Source organism: Dendropsophus ebraccatus, chromosome 10, assembly GCF_027789765.1.
Source record: "Dendropsophus ebraccatus isolate aDenEbr1 chromosome 10, aDenEbr1.pat, whole genome shotgun sequence".
Classification (NCBI taxonomy): Eukaryota; Metazoa; Chordata; class Amphibia; order Anura; family Hylidae; genus Dendropsophus; species Dendropsophus ebraccatus.
In genome coordinates this window covers 95,695,786-95,715,216 of record NC_091463.1, presented here as the reverse complement: position 1 = coordinate 95,715,216, position 19,431 = coordinate 95,695,786, and the positions used below count along the sequence as shown (strand labels likewise).

At 47.1% G+C, this 19,431-nt stretch overlaps 1 protein-coding gene and 1 long non-coding RNA gene across 2 annotated transcripts in view; one reads left to right on the top strand and one right to left on the bottom strand.

Annotated features, from left to right (window-relative positions):
* Positions 1-19,431, top strand: part of LOC138802343 (class I histocompatibility antigen, F10 alpha chain-like) — a 64,747-nt gene that overhangs the window by 30,792 nt on the left and 14,524 nt on the right. The window contains exons 3-5 of the mRNA XM_069985536.1: positions 9,836-10,114; positions 15,612-15,884; positions 18,756-18,855. Coding sequence (XP_069841637.1) covers positions 9,836-10,114; positions 15,612-15,884; positions 18,756-18,855 — 652 coding nt within the window. The remainder of the gene's footprint in view (positions 1-9,835; positions 10,115-15,611; positions 15,885-18,755; positions 18,856-19,431) is intronic.
* On the bottom strand, positions 921-3,296 carry LOC138802344 (uncharacterized). The gene is made up of 3 exons (XR_011364750.1): positions 3,153-3,296; positions 1,756-1,975; positions 921-1,025 (listed from the first exon to the last, which is right to left on the bottom strand). It is a non-coding gene; the product is annotated as an uncharacterized lncRNA (long non-coding RNA).

Sequence of the window (19,431 nt, the reverse complement as noted above, 5' to 3'; positions counted from 1 at the left end):
CACCCACATAGTGTTCAGTCACCTGCGTCCCATCAATACCATCTCTAAACAGCACTATCTATGAGCTTCTTAGTGCATGAAGGTCCGCACTAGGCTCAAATGTGAATGTAAATACATATATTGCACAAGCCATCTAACTAATCATTGCATCTTACCCATAAAGTCACTGGTCTGGTCAATTCCCCAACGCACGTTTCGCGATCGTAAAGCGACCTTTTTGCTTCCTCAGGGGGCGTTGCCTATTCAGTCATGTGGGCTCCCTTTTATGTCCTGATCTGATGATGTCATAGCTACTTCCGGATTAAACGGCGCATGCGTGAATCGCTCCCGGAAATCACACCGCTCCTCCCAGGGCGTCCAGTCACGCTCCGATGCCCGCAACCAAAATGGCTGCCAACATGGAAGCGTCACCTACGTCCGCCCGGCAGAGCAGCGTCCAGGTTACTTATCCACACATGCGCACATCCATGGAAGCGGCCATATTCTCAGTGTGAGCTAAGTTGATGTGACTAAAGGGAATGATAGTAAACCTTTTCAAAATATCTATTAAATAGAAACGGGGGATGGAGTGTGTCTTAAATTTAACCATAAGTGCATAAAAGTGCCAAAGTGCTATACTATAAAACAGTGATATGAATCCATTACATATGCATAAAATATCATAAAAAGTGCCTAAGTCTCGCTCAATTCGAGAATACTAAATGTGAATTATGGACAGAAAAGTGCAAGTGCAAAAAGTGCAATAATTCATCAAAATAAGTGTTAAAAAACATAATGATATGGGTATATATATACCGCAATAAGTGACATCTTATACACAAAAAAACGCAATATTAAGTGAAAAACCGCATCAAAAACGCAGCAAAAAAAAAAAAAAAAAAAAATATTTATTTTTTTCCTATTTTCTTATGGTATCTTCTCCTTTTTCCTCCGAACAGGTCATTCCATAACTATTCATTTCCTGTTGTACTCCACTCACATTCATTTCATACATCAGATATCGAGACCACATACTTGAGTTATATCTGAATAAAAACACAAAACAGACAACACATTAAAATCTGAACAGTCATATTATAAAAATGGCACAAAACTACAGTGTTCATTTAATCCATTGGGCACCTCCGTACCCAAAATTGAGATCCACCGTGTCTCCTTCTGGGCAAGGATCTGTCTCACATTCCCTCCTCTGATGCCAGTTCTCACATGTTCTATTCCTCTAACCTTAAACGATTTGGGGTTACTTTTGTGATGGATTTTAAAGTGTCTCGGTATAGTCTTAAGTTGTGTAAGATCTTCGACATCTTTTGCGGCCAGTATTCCTCGCACATGTTCTCTCACTCTTATACGAAGGGTTCTTGACGTTAGACCAACATAGATTTTTCCACAATCACAAGTCGCATAATAAATCACCATTGATGTGCCACATGATACATAATCTCTGATCTTGTACTCTCTTTTCCCGTCCGCTGTTTTGAACGTCATTGCTCTTTCAACATTAGTGCATGCTACACAATCCCCACAAGGAAAACTGCCCACTTTCATCTTAGATAGATTGCCTATACTATTAGTTGTTGCTACATAATGGCTCCGTACCAATAAGTCACGTAGGTTTTTCCCTCTACGGGCTGTCATCAGTGGGTAGTCAGGTAAATATTGCTTCACAGTTGGATCTGTTTGTAGCACTGACCAATGTTTTTGCATTATTTGCCGCATTTCTGGCCATCGGCAGTTAAATGTGGAAATAAATCTTACCTTGTCTTCTGTTTGTTTAGGTCGGTTTTTAGGTTGTAGGAGTTCCCTCCTCTGCATTTCTTTTGCACGCCTGTACCCCTTCTTAATGCAACGCTTGCTATATCCTCTGTCAAGGAAACGATCTGTTAGATCAATCGCCTGTTTTTCAAATCTTTCATCTGATGAACAGATCCTTTTCATTCTTTGGAACTGCCCAATTGGGATTGCCTCAATAGTCGACCTGACGTGGGCAGAAGAGGCATGAAGTAATGAGTTGGTTGATGTGGCCTTCCTATATACATCTGTTTGTAATTGTCCCTGTTCGTCCCTTTCAATGTCTACATCCAAGAATTCAATCCTGTTCGTGCTCCATTTAAATGTCAATTTTATGTTTTTGGTATTGTTGTTTAACCCCACCATAAAGTCCTCCAACTGGGATGGCGACCCCTGCCAAATAAACAAAATATCATCAATATACCTCAGCCAGCACTGCACATGTTCGACGGCGCGTACGTCCCCTCCCATGAACACCTCCCTCTCCCAGTAGCCTAAGAAGAGATTGGCGTAAGAGGGCGCACACGCCGCCCCCATGGCAGTGCCGCGCTTCTGGAGGTAAAACAAATTCTTAAAAGTAAAAAAATTATGTTTTAAAATAAATTGCAACAATTCCAAAATAAGTTTACAAGTGTCGCCATCCCAGTTGCTGGTCTCGAGATAGAATGCCACAGCTTTAAGTCCGTCCTCATGCCCAATACAGGTGTACAGGGATTCTACATCCGCTGCCACCATCAACATATCAGGCTCCATAAAGATCCCATCAATTCGTGCCAGGGCGTCCGTCGTGTCACGAACATAAGATGGCAAATTTTCAACCAGTGGTTTTAAGTAAAAATCAATAAATTTACAAATTGGATCACATAATCCATCTATGCCGGACACGATAGGACGGCCCGGTGGATTGAGGGGATCTTTATGGACCTTGGGTAATAAATAAAAAGTGGGGATCTGTGGAAATTTTGGGACTAGACCATCAAAAATCTTTTTAGGCAAAATGTCTGCATCAAAGGCTTGCTGAAGTATCTTCAACAATTCTGTGGCAAATCTATCTAGGGGATTATATGTCAGTTTCTCATAAGTCTCCTTATCCCTCAGTTGCCTAAAGGCTTCTTTTTCATACTTGTCCCTAGGCCAGATCACCACATTGCCTCCCTTGTCGGCTGCTTTGTATATTACATCCGAGTATGATTGCAATTCCTTTATTGCCCTGCGCTGTGCCAGGGTTAAATTATCTCCAAGTCTGGATCCTGAGATTTGTTTGAAATCCTCAGTCACCAGTTTAGTAAAAATTTCAACTGATGGGCAAACCGACAAGGGAGGGAAAGTCCTTGACCTAGGGATCACTGTAGAGGGAAACTTACCATGATGGTCTCCTTCCTGTTCTTGGAGTAGACCTTCCAGGGTCAAAATAGCCTCTTGCTCATCAGAGCTCCAATTTTCCATCACCAAATCACCCCGTGCATGTAATTTTTTTAATGTTAATTTCCTTGCAAATAGTTGTAAATCTTTCAAGGCTGTAAAATAATCAAAATTATTAGTGGGTGAGAAAGTTAGTCCTTTTGATAAGACTTCATACTGGTCATCAGAGAGGGAATGCGCAGACAAATTAATTACCTCCATTGCCTGTTTAGTTTTTTTTGGGTCTCTCAAAGACCAGACCTGTCTTCCTCTTTATCCCCTGGTTACCTCGCATTCGTCTGTGTGAGTGGGGTTCAGTTAAGAAATCATTTGCATCGCTATTTCTCCGCTCTCGAGTTCTACTATGTTCATCAGATGATATCCGTGAAGATACTGAACTAGATCTTGAGCGAGAGATCGATCTCGAGCGTTCCCGTTTATTTTGCCATCTATATACACGGCCTTGCTGGACATCTGTCAAGTCTCTCTGGAATTTTTTTGATTTGATCATGCAAATCTCTTTCTCCCATTTCTGGAAAAGAGAGTCTATCTCTTGATTTAATTTCTCCAGAGCTTCACTAGATATACTTCTCTTAATGCTCTGCTGTACCTCATCGATCTCTTTCTCCACGTCATTCAGCATTTTTTGATTTAATTCAATCAACAGTTCCATAAACCCTTTAGAGCACGTATTTGCTAGGCACTCCCATCTATTTTTGAAGGTTTCATCTTCTATAGGAAATGACGGGAACACCTGGACACGAAGACCCCTGGGAATTAAACCCTTGTTCACATACTTCTCTAAGAATGCTTTATTCCACCAGGTTTTTGTTCTTTTATTTAGTAGGTCTTTCAGTTGTCCTGTAGATTCATGTATATCATGACCGTTCACATCTAAAATCATGTTGGAATCCTCTTTAAAAACATCATTTAATTGCAAGAGCCATGATTGTTCTCTTGCTTTAAAGTCCATTGTGGACCCGGAGCTAGCAGCTGTGAGAAACACAGAAAACAAAGTTATATATACAGGTACTCCAGTGGATGATAAATGCACATCACCAAGTGATGATGTTTCACAATTAGTACTCATCCCATCTAGTAATCACGGAGATCCCCAATATTATACATATCTACAGAAATTGGATCGACACCCGTATAAAAATCAGAACTTCTTTATTTTAAACAATAAACATACAATAAAATAACCAAGAGGCAATATATATATATATATAATCACACACACATCTCCTGTATATATATATCACACACACATCCCCTGTGTGTGTGTGTACATATATATATATATATATATATATATATATATATATATATATTACTAGTGATGCACTGTGCACCGAAATATCGATACTACTATCGATATTTCGGGCAGAAAAAAGGTCCGGTACCAGGATTTCCTGGTATCGATACTTTATGTTAAGCTGCGTTATTAGGCAGTTTAACATAAAGTATGGTGCAGAGAACACGGCCGGCGGCTACCTGAGCGCCAGCCATGTTCTCTTTGTGCCGCCCCCTGCCCCCTGGTGTCCCCTCCTCCGCCCGCGCGCTCTCTGCTCCCGGCGGCGCCAAATTTACATAGCCTGCGATCGCTAGAGCCGGTTATTTTACAGGGTAGATGCCGCTGTCACACCTTACAGCGGCATTAACCCCTCCTGAGCCGCTCCATATGCAGCCGCCCCCACTGCTTGTTCACAACTGAAGCATGCTTCAGTTGTGAACAAGGCGCGAGAAGCGCTGAAACGCGTAAACTTTTATTATTATTGTCCTATGTGAAGATTTACTAATAAAGTGTGGAATTTTAATAGTACATGCCGACCTGGTGCTGGACTTTTTTCTCTGGTACATATATATATATATATATATATATATATATATATATATATATACAGGGGATGTGTGTGTGATATATATATACAGGGGATGTGTGTGATATACTAGAAAATGTACCCGGCGCTGCCCGGGTATAAAGTCTCAATGTGTTAATTAGATTTGTTTTAAGGTGCCCAGGAGGCCAAGCTAAAGGTATTGTTTCATCTGAGTTAATCAGTGGAATTAGTGTATACCTGTAGTGCATAGTTGGAGGGGTTCTGTATACCCACAATGTATAGTTTTTAGGGGTCTCGCATATCTGTAGTGCATAGTTGGGGGGGCTGTATACCTATAGTGTATAGTTGGGGGGGGGTTCCTGTATACCTGTAGTGTGTATTTGGGGGGGGCTGTATACCTGTAGTGTATAGTTGAGGGAGGTCCTGTATACCTGCAGTGTACAGTTGGTGAAGGTCCTGTATACCTGTACTGTATAGTTCGAGGGTCCTGTATACCTGTAGTATATAGTTGGTGCTGTATACCTGTAATGTATAGTTGGTGGAGGTCTTGTATACCTGTAGTTTATAGTTTGAGGGTCCTGGATACCTGTAGTGTATAATTGGTGGAGGTCTTGTATACCTGTAGTATATAGTTCGGGGGTCCTGTATACCTGTAGTAAATAGTTTGAGGGTCCTGTATAACTATAGTATAGAGTTGGTGGAGGTCCTGTATACCTGTAGTGTATAGTTTGGGGTCCTATATACCTGTAGTATATAGCTGGTGGAGTTCCTGTATACCTGTAGTATATTTGAGGTCCTGTATACTTGTAGTATAGAGTTGGTGAAGGTCCTGTATACCTGTAGTGTATAGTTTTGGGGTCCTGTATACCTGTAGTGTATAGTTTGGGGTCCTGTATACCTGTAGTATATAGTTGGTGGAGGTTCTGTATACCTGAAGTATATAGTTGGTGGAGGTCCTGTATACCTGTAGTATATAGTTTTGGGGTCCTGTATACCTGTAGTGTAAAGTTTGGGGTCCTGTATACCTGTAGTATATAGTTTTGTGGAGGTCCCGTGCACCTGTAGTGTATAGTTTTGGGGTCCTGTATACCTGCAGGGTTGTATTTACCCGTATGGCAGTGCTATTCAGTCAGTGTGTCTGTATTGGTCATGTCTGGTATGGCGGTGTTATCCAGTCACAGTATGGCGGTATTGGTAAGGTCTGGTGTGGCGGTGTTATCCAGTCAAGGTATGGTGGTATTGGTCAGGTCTGGTATAGCGGTGTTATCCAGTCACAGTATGGCAGTATTGGTCAGGTCTGATATGATGGTGTTATCCTGTCACAGTATGGCGGTATTGGTCAGGTCTGGTATGACAGTGTTATCCAGCACAGTATGGCGGTATTGGTGAGGTCTGGTATGGCAGTGTTGTCCGGTCACAGTATGGCGGTATTGGTCAGGTCTGGTATGACAGTGTTATCCAGCACAGTATGGCGGTATTGGTGAGGTCTGGTATGGCAGTGTTATCCAGTCACAGTATGGCGGTATTGGTCTGGTATGACAGTGTTATCCAGCACAGTATAGCGGTATTGGTCAGGTCTGGTGTGGCGTTGTTATCCATTCACAGTATGGCGGTATTGGTCAGGTCTGGTGTGGCGTTGTTATCCATTCACAGTATGGTGGTATTGGTCAGGTCTGGTGTGGCAGTGTTATCCAGTCACAGTATGGCGGTATTGGTCAGGTCTGGAGGTGTTATCCAGTCACAGTATGGTGGTATTGGTCAGGTCTGGTGTGGCAGTGTTACCCAGTCACAGTTTGGTATACTTGTTGTGCCCTGTGTATACATGTACTGTATAGATGGAGTAGGGGGTCCTGTATACATGTACTGTATAGATGGAGTAGGGGGCCCTGTGTATACATGTACTGTATGGATGGAGTAGGGGGTCCTGTATATACATGTACTGTATGGATGGAGTAGGGGGTCCTGTATATACATGTACTGTATAGATGGAGTAGGGGGTCCTGTATATACATGTACTGTATAGTTGGAGTAGGGGGTCCTGTATACATGTACTGTATAGATGGAGTAGGGGGTCCTGGATACATGTACTGTATAGATGGAGTAGGGGGCCCTGTATATACATGTACTGTATAGATGGAGTAGGGGGCCCTGTGTATACATGTACTGTATAGATGGAGTAGGGGGTCCTGTATATACCTGTACTGTATAGATGGAGTAGGGGGTCCTGTATACATGTACTGTATAGATGGAGTAGGGGGCCCTGTGTATACATGTACTGTATAGATGGAGTAGGGGGTCCTGTATATATATGTACTGTATAGATGGAGTAGGGGGTCCTGTATATACATGTACTGTATAGATGGAGTAGGGGGTCCTGTATATACATGTACTGTATAGATGGAGTAGGGGGTCCTGTATATACATGTACTGTATAGATGGAGTAGGGGGTCCTGTATATACATGTACTGTATAGATGGAGTAGGGGGCCCTGTATATACATGTACTGTATAGATGGAGTAGGGGGTCCTGTATATACATGTACTGTATAGATGGAGTAGGGGGCCCTGGATACATGTACTGTATAGATGGAGTAGGGGGCCCTGTATATACATGTACTGTATAGATGGAGTAGGGGGTCCTGTATATACATGTACTGTATAGATGGAGTAGGGGGTCCTGTATATACATGTACTGTATAGATGGAGTAGGGGGTCCTGTATATACATGTACTGTATGGATGGAGTAGGGGGTCCTGTATACATGTACTGTATGGATGGAGTAGGGGCTCCTGTATATACATGTACTGTATAGATGGAGTAGGGGGTCCTGTATATACATGTACTGTATAGATGGAGTAGGGGGTCCTGTATATACATGTACTGTATAGATGGAGTAGGGGGTCCTGTATATACATGTACTGTATAGATGGAGTAGGGGCTCCTGTATATACATGTACTGTATAGATGGAGTAGGGGGTCCTGTATATACATGTACTGTATAGATGGAGTAGGGGGTCCTGTATATACATGTACTGTATAGATGGAGTAGGGGCTCCTGTATATACATGTACTGTATAGATGGAGTAGGGGGCCCTGTATATACATGTACTGTATAGATGGAGTAGGGGGCCCTGTATATACATGTACTGTATAGATGGAGTAGGGGGCCCTGTATATACATGTACTGTATAGATGGAGTAGGGGCTCCTGTATATACATGTACTGTATAGATGGAGTAGGGGGTCCTGTATATACATGTACTGTATAGATGGAGTAGGGGGTCCTGTATATACATGTACTGTATAGATGGAGTAGGGGCTCCTGTATATACATGTACTGTATAGATGGAGTAGGGGGCCCTGTATATACATGTACTGTATAGATGGAGTAGGGGGCCCTGTATATACATGTACTGTATAGATGGAGTAGGGGGTCCTGTATATACATGTACTGTATAGATGGAGTAGGGGGTCCTGTATATACATGTACTGTATAGATGGAGTAGGGGGTCCTGTATATACATGTACTGTATAGATGGAGTAGGGGGTCCTGTACATACATGTACTGTATAGATGGAGTAGGGGGCCCTGTATACATGTACTGTATAGATGGAGTAGGGGGTCCTGTATACATGTACTGTATAGATGGAGTAGGGGGTCCTGTATATACATGTACTGTATAGATGGAGTAGGGGGTCCTGTATACATGTACTGTATAGATGGAGTAGGGGGTCCTGTATACATGTACTGTATAGATGGAGTAGGGGGCCCTGTATACATGTACTGTATAGATGGAGTAGGGGGTCCTGTATACATGTACTGTATAGATGGAGTAGGGGGTCCTGTATACATGTACTGTATAGATGGAGTAGGGGGCCCTGTATATACATGTACTGTATAGATGGAGTAGGGGGTCCTGTATATACATGTACTGTATAGATGGAGTAGGGGGTCCTGTATATACATGTACTGTATAGATGGAGTAGGGGGCCCTGTATACATGTACTGTATAGATGGAGTAGGGGGTCCTGTATACATGTACTGTATAGATGGAGTAGGGGGTCCTGTATACATGTACTGTATAGATGGAGTAGGGGGCCCTGTATATACATGTACTGTATAGATGGAGTAGGGGGTCCTGTATATACATGTACTGTATAGATGGAGTAGGGGGTCCTGTATATATATGTACTGTATAGATGGAGTAGGGGGTCCTGTATATACATGTACTGTATAGATGGAGTAGGGGGTCCTGTATATACATGTACTGTATAGATGGAGTAGGGGGGTCCTGTATACATGTACTGTATAGATGGAGTAGGGGGTCTACCAGTTATTACTGTGGATGTTGTGAGGCAGCTTCCCTAGCAACCATTGCTCCCTGTGAAAATGAAAGCAGTAATCCTATTGGTTGCTAAGGCTCCAACTGCCGTGTCTGCTGCAGCTAATTATATCACCTGTGTTTGCAGTGAGGAGATTTTCCCATTCATCTCTATGGGGCGCCTCTCTTTCCCCTCCCCCTCCCCTCCTGTACATCTGGCGAGGACGGGACCTTCGCAATAACCTTCCCGGGCACCCAATGTATCTGTGTGCCAAATTTGAGGTCAAACGGTTCAGGCGTTTGGAAGTCTATAGAGGACAGACAGACAGACAGACAGAAGGACAGACAGACAGACAGACTTTGATTTTTATGATATAATCATACACACACATCTCCTGTATATATTTATATATATCACACACATCCCCTGTATATATATATATATATATATATCTGTGTAACACGCTCCTGTGCTCTCTGCAGGTTTCCATTCCTACCAGGTGATATACGGCTGTGAGCTGGGAGATGACGGCAGCATCAGGGGATACAGGCAGGAAGGATATGATGGGAGAGAGTTCTTATCCCTGGACACACAGACAGGGACATATATCCCCACCATGGCAGAGGCTCAGATCACCGCACAGAGATGGAACAGTCCGGAGGTGCAGGCGGGGGAGAGAAACAAGATTTATCTGGAGAATATCTGTATCGAGTGGCTGAAGAAATATGTGGAGAACGGGAGAGAAGATCTGGAGAGGAGAGGTGAGCGCTCAGTATCCCCCCTGTGTATGGTCTCTACCTGTCACGTGATGTGTGGGCGGAGCTCTATCACATGACTTAGGCCCACACGCTGCTGTTGCTGACCTGTAACTTCCTGCAATATGTAGTAATTCTGCAGTGATTGTTAGGAGGATTTTAGGGCATTTACTATATGAGATGAATGTTCTGTTTATTCCGCAGGTCGGCCTTATGGACATGTTCAGGATTCCTCCCGCTATGCACCCATACAATCCGCTAAAAATGACGGATTGGGAATATGAAGTGCGTCCGTGTTTCTGTAAATCTAGTTGTTGTTTTTGTTTTTTTTCAACTTGTCGGTTATATCTCATCCTTATTTTTTACAGGGGGCGCTTTATGTAAGGGGGAAACATTTAGACTGGTGCAAACTGCCCACAGCAACCAATCACAGCTCAGCTTCTAGCTCTGGTGAAAGGAAAGAAGAGCTGTGATTGGCTGCTGGGGGAAGTTTGCACCAGTCTAAATTTTACACCCTTTGATAAATCTCCCCCTTTATGTTCTACAAATTTTGTGCTATAAAAGAGTTTGAAGACATAATTACTGCATAGACAATGCTCTTTGCTGTATCTCATGGCTTAGATACTCACTCACCTTTAGATACACATCAGTTCTGTAGAGTAAGAGTATTATATTATAACAGTCCAGAGCTCCTCACATCTGGTGGTAGAGAGAGGCAATTCACTTGAACTTAAAGGGGTATTCCGAACTAGATCCAACATGGCGAATCTACATCTCCCATCATGCAATGCTTATGCCTGATTGGTCCATGATGTAGCAGAGCTGATATGCACAAGATATAGCTGAGTTGAGTGAGTTGCATAGCAGAGAGGCTGCAGGCACCAGGTGAGATGCAGGGGGGGCGGCGACCAGCCACCAGGTGACAGTTGAGTGAGCCGAGTGAAGAAGGGGGGGGCACAGGTGAGCCGCAAGTCGCGCAGGGCAGTGATTGCCGCGGGAGGGGTGTAGGCACTAGGTGTGATGGGGGGGGGGGTGTTTGGGTTGGGTGAGATGCGGGGGTTGCTGCAGGTGAGATGCGGGGGCGGGGCTAGTGCGGACCGCGGCTGACATGCGGGGGGCAGGGCTATTGCAAAAGGGTGCGGGCACCAGGTGAGATGGGGGTAGCCGCGGGTGAGATGCGGGGGGCGGGGCTAATGCGGACAGCTGGTGAGATGCGGGGGGGGGGGGGGGCCAGTGTGAAGGGGTGCGGGCACCAGGTGAGATGGGGGGGGGGGGGAATAGCCGTGGGTGAGATGTGGGGGGCAGGGCTAGTGCGGACCGCGGGAGGGGTGGGCACCAGGTGAGATGCGGGGGGCTGCAAGTCGCGCGGGTGAGATGCGGGGGGCGGGGCTAGTGCGGACCGTGGCCGGTCGCCTGGTGAGATGCGGCCACGGGGGGGGTGGGGTGAGTGAGTGAGCTGAGTAAAAGGGGGAGCCGCAGGTGAGTCGTGCGTGGGGCTCGTGCAGAACTACAACTCTCAGCATGCACGGAGAGAAGGCTGAGCATGCTGGGAGCTCTAGTTCTGCCAGGGGGGTTGCTGCACTACTGCCGGGTGAGACGCAGGCGGGGTGAGCTCCGGGCGGGGGGTTGGTGATGGAGGGTGGCATAGCCTGTACTGAGGACAGGAGCGGCTTCCGGGTGAGCTACAGGGGGATACAGGGTGTGTGGCGGGTGAGCTCTGGGCAAGGGGGTGCACACAGTGGGGTGGGGCTGCTGTCAGAGAGGGAGACAGTGAACAGCAGCAGCAGCTGTCACTGTCCTCCCTCACTTTAGTGTGCTGGGTAAGAAGCGCTAACCCGGCCCATTGAAGAGATGGAGGACACGTGATGCCGTCTCGGAGGGTCGGGGCCAGGAGCAGGGAGGTCTGATGATTCTATGCAATCTGTGGGGGTGACTACATCTAGATAACAGCAAAACTGTGCAGAATCCATAATAACTTTATATTGGAAAGATGGAAAGCTACGGGTGGGCAACGTATTAATGCAAAAATAATTTGGGGGGGAATACCCCTTTAACCCCTTAACGACATAGGGCGTATATTTACGCCCTGATGCCGGCGACCCCGCTCTGAACCGCGGCGGTCCCGGGTGCCGCTTGTAGCCCGGGACCGCAGGTATTAGCGGGCACGGTCCGATCGCCGTGCCCGCTAATACAGTAATCAGATGCAGCTGTCAAACATGACAGCTGCATCCGATTACCGGACGCAACATTTCCCTGGTGTCTAGTGGGGAGATCGCTCCTCCGGGATGTTATCCCGGAGGAGCGATCTCCGTTTCTGAAGCCGGCCGGGGACCGCTCCAAGATGGCGCCGTCCCCGACTCGGCACTCGTTTACAACGTAAACGAGTGCCTATCTCATGAATCTCTGCAGCATATCTATGCTGCAGAGATCTCTATGAGAGATCAAAGTGTATATGCTAGAAGTCCCCTAGGGGGAATAACCCTAACCCCAGGGGGGAATAACCCTAACCCCAGGGGGAATAACCCTAACCATAGGGGGAATAACCCTAACCCCAGGGGGAGAATAACCCTAACCCCAGGGGGGAATAACCCTAACCCCAGGGGGAATAACCCTAACCCCAGGGGGGAATAACCCTAACCCCAGGGGGAGAATAACCTTAACCCCAGGGGGAGAATAACCCTAACCCTAACCCTAACCCCTAACCCTAACCCTAACCCCAGGGGGAGAATAACCTTAACCCCAGGGGGAGAATAACCCTAACCCCAGGGGGGGAATAACCCTAACCCCAGGGGGGGGGGAATAACCCTAACCCCAGGGTGGAGATAACCCTAACCCCAGGGGGAGAATAACCCTAACCCCAGGGGGGGAATAACCCTAACCCCAGGGGGGGAATAACCCTAACCCCAGGGGGGAATAACCCTAACCCTAGGGGGAGAATAACCCTAACCCCAGGGGGGAATAACCCTAACCCCAGGGGGAATAACCCTAACCCCAGGGGGGAATAACCCTAACCCCAGGGGGAATAACCCTAACCCCAGGGGGAATAACCCTAACCCCAGGGGGGCTTCTAGTATAAGTGTAAATGTAAAAAAAAAGTATTGTTATTAGTAAAAAGCCCCCTCCCCTAATAAAAGTCAGAATCACCCCCCTTTTCTCAGGTTATTAATAAAAGTAAATAAATAAATAAACATGTTTGCTATCGCCGCGTGCGTAATCGCCCGAAATATTAATTAATCACATTCCCGATCTCGTACGGTAAACGGCGTAAACGGCCAAAAAATCCCAAAGTGCAAAATTGCACATTTTTGGTCGCATCAAATCCAGAAAAACTGTAATAAAAAGCGATCAAAAAGTCGTATATGCGCAATCAAGGTACCGATAGAAAGAACACATCATGGCGCAAAAAATAACACCTCACACAGCCCCATAGACCAAAGGATAAAAGCGCTATAAGCCGGGAATGGAGCGATTTTAAGTGACATATTTGTTGACAATGGTTTGAATTTTTTACAGGCCATCAGATACAATATAAGTTATACATGTTATATATCATTGTAATCGTAACGACTTGAGGAACATGCATAACAAGTCAGTTTTACCCCAGGGCGAATGGCGTAAAAACACATTTCCCCCAAATAAACAAAATGCGTTGTTTTTTTTCAATTTCCCCACACTTTGAATTTTTTCCTGGTTTCGCAGTGTACTTTATGCAAAAATTCAGCCTGTCATTGCAAAGTACAATTAGTGACGCAAAAAATAAGGGCTCATGTGGGTCTCTAGGTGGAAAAATGCAACTGCTATGGCCTTTTATGCACAAGGAGGAAAAAACGAAAACACAAAAATCGAAATTGGCTCTGTCCTTAAAGGGTTAATACAAAGTATTCTGCTTGTCCTGAGACGTCCTCCTCTCACACTGATCACCAGGGCGGCCACAGTGAGCTGATGTCCCCTGTGATATAAATGTGTTACATGTGGATGTTTTGTCCTGTATCTCACTTGTCAGCAGTGCTGTATATTTTATATACAGGTAGAAGATGAGGTGACCCCTATGATTAGTATTACAGGGTGGGCGACTCTTGTGTTGCTGGAGACCTGGATAAGGATTGTAACACTATACACATTTATAAGGCTCTGTATGCGGCTCCCCTCATTCCCTTACAGGGCTGTAGCTTGCAGAAGATCGGTGGCCTCCCCTCTCCTGCCCGTGGCCTCCCCTCTCCTGCCCGTGGCCTCCCCTCTCCTGCCCGTGGCCTCCCCTCTCCTGCCCGTGGCCTCCCCTCTCCTGCCCGTGGCCTCCCCTCTCCTGCCTGTGGCCTCTCCTCTCCTGCCCGTGGCCTCTCCTCTCCTGCCCGTGGCCTCCCCTCTCCTGCCCGTGGCCTCCCCTCTCCTGCCCGTGGCCTCCCCTCTCCTGCCCGTGGCCTCTCCTCACCTGCCTGTCGCCTCCCCTCAGGAGTACAGGGGTCTCCTGAGGGTTGTACAGAGTACAGGGGGTCTCCCAAGTGTTATACAGAGCACAGGGGTCTCCTGAGTGTTATACAGAGTACAGGGGGTCTCCTGAGTTTTGTACAGAGTACAGGGGGTCTCCTGAGTGTTGTACAGAGTACAGGGGGTCTCCTGAGTGTTGTACAGAGTACAGGGGGTCTCCTGAGTGTTGTACAGAGTACAGGGGGTCTCCTGAGTGTTATACAGAGTACAGGGGGTCTCCTGAGTGTTATACAGAGTGCAGGGGTCTCCTGAGTGTTATATAGAGTACAGGGGTCTCCTGAGTGTTGTACAGAGTACAGGGGGTCTCCTGAGTGTTATACAGAGTACAGGGGTCTCCTGAGTGTTATATAGAGTACAGGGGTCTCCTAAATGTGTTATACAGAGTACAGGGCTCTCCTGAGTGTTATACAGAGTACAGGGCTCTCCTGAGTGTTATACAGAGCACAGGGGTCTCCCGAGTGTTATACAGAGCACGGGGGGGGGGGGTTACTCCTGAGTGTTATACAGAGTACAGGGGTCTCCTGAGTGTTATAGAGAGCACGGGGTCTCCCGAGTGTTATACAGAGTACAGGGCTCTCCTGAGTGTTATACAGAGTACAGGGCTCTCCTGAGTGTTATACAGAGTACAGGGCTTTCCTGAGTGTTATACAGAGTACAGGGGGTCTCCTGAGTGTTATACAGAGTACAGGGGGTCTCCTGAGTGTTATACAGAGTACAGGGGGTCTCCTGAGTGTTATACAGAGTACAGGGGGTCTCCTGAGTGTTATACAGAGCGCAGGGGTTTCCTGCGTGTTATACAGAGCGCAGGGGTCTCCTTTGTGTTATACAGAGTACGGGGGTCTCCTGAGTGTTATACAGAGTACAGGGGTCTCCTGAGTGTTATACAGAGTACAGGGGTCTCCTGAGTGTTATACAGAGTACAGGGGTCTCTGCAGATGGTACAGACCACCAGAGAGGGGGAGACATAACATCTGGGCTACAGGGAGGACATTTATATTCTCTTCTTTTTCCCTCTCAGTTCGGCCCCAGGTGAAGGTCTCCGGTCAGGAAAGAGATGGGATTCTGACGCTTCACTGCCAGGCGTACGGATTCCATCCCAAACCAGTGGACGTGAAGTGGATGAAGAACGAGGAGGACGACCTTCCCGCATATCAGACCACACAGACCCTCCCCAATCCTGACGGCACCTATCAGATCAGGGTCAGTGCGGAAGTGTTACCCAAAGAGGGCGACAGCTACTCCTGTTATGTGGATCACAGCAGCCTGGGGGAGCCGCTCCTTGTCAGATGGGGTGAGTTGTATCCAAACTGGGGGAGCCGCTCCTTGTCAGATGGGGTGAGTTGTATCCATACTGGGGGAGCCGCTCCTTGTCAGATGGGGTGAGTTGTATCCATACTGGGGGGAGCTGCTCCTTGTCAGATGGGGTGAGTTGTATCCATACTGGGGGAGCCGCTCCTTGTGAGATGGGGTGAGTTGTATCCATACTGGGGGGAGCTGCTCCTTGTCAGATGGGGTGAGTTGTATCCATACTGGGGGAGCCGCTCCTTGTCAGATGGGGTGATTTGTATCCATACTGGGGGAGCCGCTCCTTGTCAGATGGGGTGAGTTGTATCCATACTGGGGGAGCCGCTCCTAGTCAGATGGGGTGAGTTGTATCCATACTGGGGGAGCCGCTCCTAGTCAGATGGGGTGAGCTGTATCCATACTGGGGGAGCCGCTCCTTGTCAGATGGGGTGAGTTGTATCCATACTGGGGGGGCCGCTCCTTGTCAGATGGGGTGAGTTGTATCCATACTGGGGGGGGCCGCTCCTTGTCAGATGGGGTGAGTTGTATCCATACTGGGGGAACCGCTCCTTGTCAGATGGGGTGAGTTGTATCTATACTGGTGGAGGAGCCGCTCCTTGTCAGATGGGGTGAGTTCTATCTATACTGGGGGAGCCGCTCCTTGTCAGATGGGGTGAGTTGTATCCATACTGGGGGAGCCGCTCCTTGTCAGATGGGGTGAGTAGTATCTATACTGGTGGAGGAGCCGCTCCTTGTCAGATGGGGGGAGTTGTATCCATACTGGGGGAGCCGCTCCTTGTCAGATGGGGGGAGTTGTATCCATACTGGGGAAGCCACTCCTTGTCAGATGGGGTGAGTTGTATGCATACTGGGGGAGCCGCTCCTTGTCAGATGGGGGGAGTTGTATCCATACTGGGGAAGCCACTCCTTGTCAGATGGGGTGAGTTGTATCCATACTGGAGGAGCCGCTCCTTGTCAGATGGGGTGAGTTGTATCCATACTGGGGGAGCCGCTCCTTGTCAGATGGGGTGAGTTGTATCCATACTGGGGGAGCCGCTCCTTGTCAGATGGGGTGAGTTGTATCCATACTGGAGGAGCCGCTCCTAGTCAGATGGGGTGAGTTGTATCCATACTGGAGGAGCCGCTCCTTGTCAGATGGGGTGAGTTGTATCCATACTGGGGGAGCCGCTCCTTGTCAGATGGGGTGAGTGTCATCTATACTGGGGGAGCCGCTCCTTGTCAGATGGGGTGAGTTGTATCCATACTGGGGGAGCCGCTCCTTGTCATATGGGGTGAGTTGTATCCATACTGGGGAGCTGCTCCTTGTCAGATGGGGTGAGTTGTATCCATACTGGGGGAGCCGCTCCTTGTCAGATGGGGTGAGTTGTATCTATACTGGGGGAGCCGCTCCTTGTCAGATGGGGTGAGTTGTATCCATACTGGGGAGCCGCTCCTTGTCAGATGGGGTGAGTGTCATCTATACTGGGGGGAGGGAGATGTCATGACTGGTGATCACTATTGTGACATGTATCTGCATAGTGTATTGTCTGATCATCGTCTCATTGATATTAAGCTACTGAACCCTTCTGTACACTTTTGAATTAAAGGACAACTCCGGCCAAAATGTATTTTTTAATATGTTATTACATAAGCAAAGTTAGACAAATTCCTAATGTACAGGAATTATGGGAAATGTACATATAGTGATATTTCCCTCAGTTTAGTAGATCAGGCAGGCTTTAATTTTATCTAAAAAAAAAATGTGACGTCACGACCCGGTTGTATATACCTGAAGGGTCCAGCAGGGGGTGCAGTGTATGTAGAAATTACATGTAGGCTGGGTTTACATATATAAGTTGGCATCAGTTGCGTTTTTTGCCTAAAAACTGACCACAACTGATGTCACAACTGATGCCAAAAATGCATCAGTTGTCATCAGTTTTTCTATCCGTCTTTTCATTAAAAACCATCAGTTGCCATCAGTTGTCATCAGTTGTCACAAGTTGCGCTCATCAGTTGAAATTTTTTTCCCCAGTATGTTTTCCTGTCATTTTCAATGGGATTTGCGGGGGAGCGCACGGGGGCTATATACTAAATTGGGGGAGCTCACAGGGGGGCTATATACTACAAGGGGAGAGCTCACAGGGGGGCTATATGGGAGGGGGAGAGTGCACAGGGGGGCTATATGGGAGGGGGAGAGCGCACATGGGGGGCTATATACTATTGGGGGAGAGCGCACAGCAATGCTGTATACTAATTGGGGGAGAGCACACAGGGAAGCTAAATATTACTGGGGGGGCAACAGGGGGGCTATATACTACTGGAGGAGAAACAGGGGGGGGTGATATACTACTGGGGGACCAAGGGGGGACTATAGGGGAGGGGGAGAGCACACAGGGGGAGATATATGTTTATTTTGTGTACTATTTGACTGAACGCCGGATGCCAGAGCCGAACGGCATGCGTCCTGCCCGGCGAGGCATCCGGCGCTCTATTCCATTGTATTGGTGCGGCGCCGCATCACCGGAGCGGCGGTCCGCCAGGACGCTGCAAGATGCGTCCTAACGCACCGACGGTCCGGCGATGCGGCGGCCACTATTGCCCGCCGCACATTTTGAACGATCCCATTGAAAACAATGGGATCAGTTCAAAGATGCGTTTCCCTCCGGCGCTTTTCTCCTGCGCCGGAGGGAAACGCCGCCGCACCGCCGGACATATGTAAACCCGGCCGTAAAAAATGATAAGTTATCATTCTATTCTGCACATATAAATCCATCCCACTATACATGTATCATCTATACAGCGGATGAGGCTGTGAATCTGGCCCATGAAGCTCTCAGTATAATCCACACATCACATTTACCTATCTATTTTCTAGAACCAACAAAGAGTTCCTGGGTGATCCCTGTGGCCGTAGCTGTGGTCGTCATCGCTCTTCTTGGTGCCGGGATTGGAGGATTTCTGCTATATAGAAGTAAGTGTCAGTAACGCAGAGCGTCTTCTCTCCCAGATCCGGATATACAGAATATTCTATAGATTATTCAGAATATTGTTCATAAACTCCACATAATCCACATTGCTGCACCCAGGCACTACATGGGATTACTTATACCATTGTGCCCACTACAGATAGTACCCATCAATGTGCCCCCCATATAACCATGATCAGAAAATCTAATTACACAGCAGTGCCCACAGAGTAGTTATTACTACAGCAGCAGCAGTGCCCACAGAGTAGTTATTACTACAGCAGTGCCCACAGAGTAGTTATTACTACAGCAGCAGTGCCCACAGAGTAGTTATTACTACAGCAGCAGTGCCCACAGAGTAGTTATTACTACAGCAGCAGTGCCCACAGAGTAGTTATTACTACAGCAGCAGTGCCCACAGAGTAGTTATTACTACAGCAGCAGTGCCCACAGAGTAGCTATTACTACAGCAGCAGTGCCCTCAGAGTAGTTATTACTACAGCAGTGCCCACAGAGTAGCTATTACTACAGCAGCAGTGCCCACAGAGTAGTTATTACTACAGCAGCAGTGCCCACAGGGTAGTT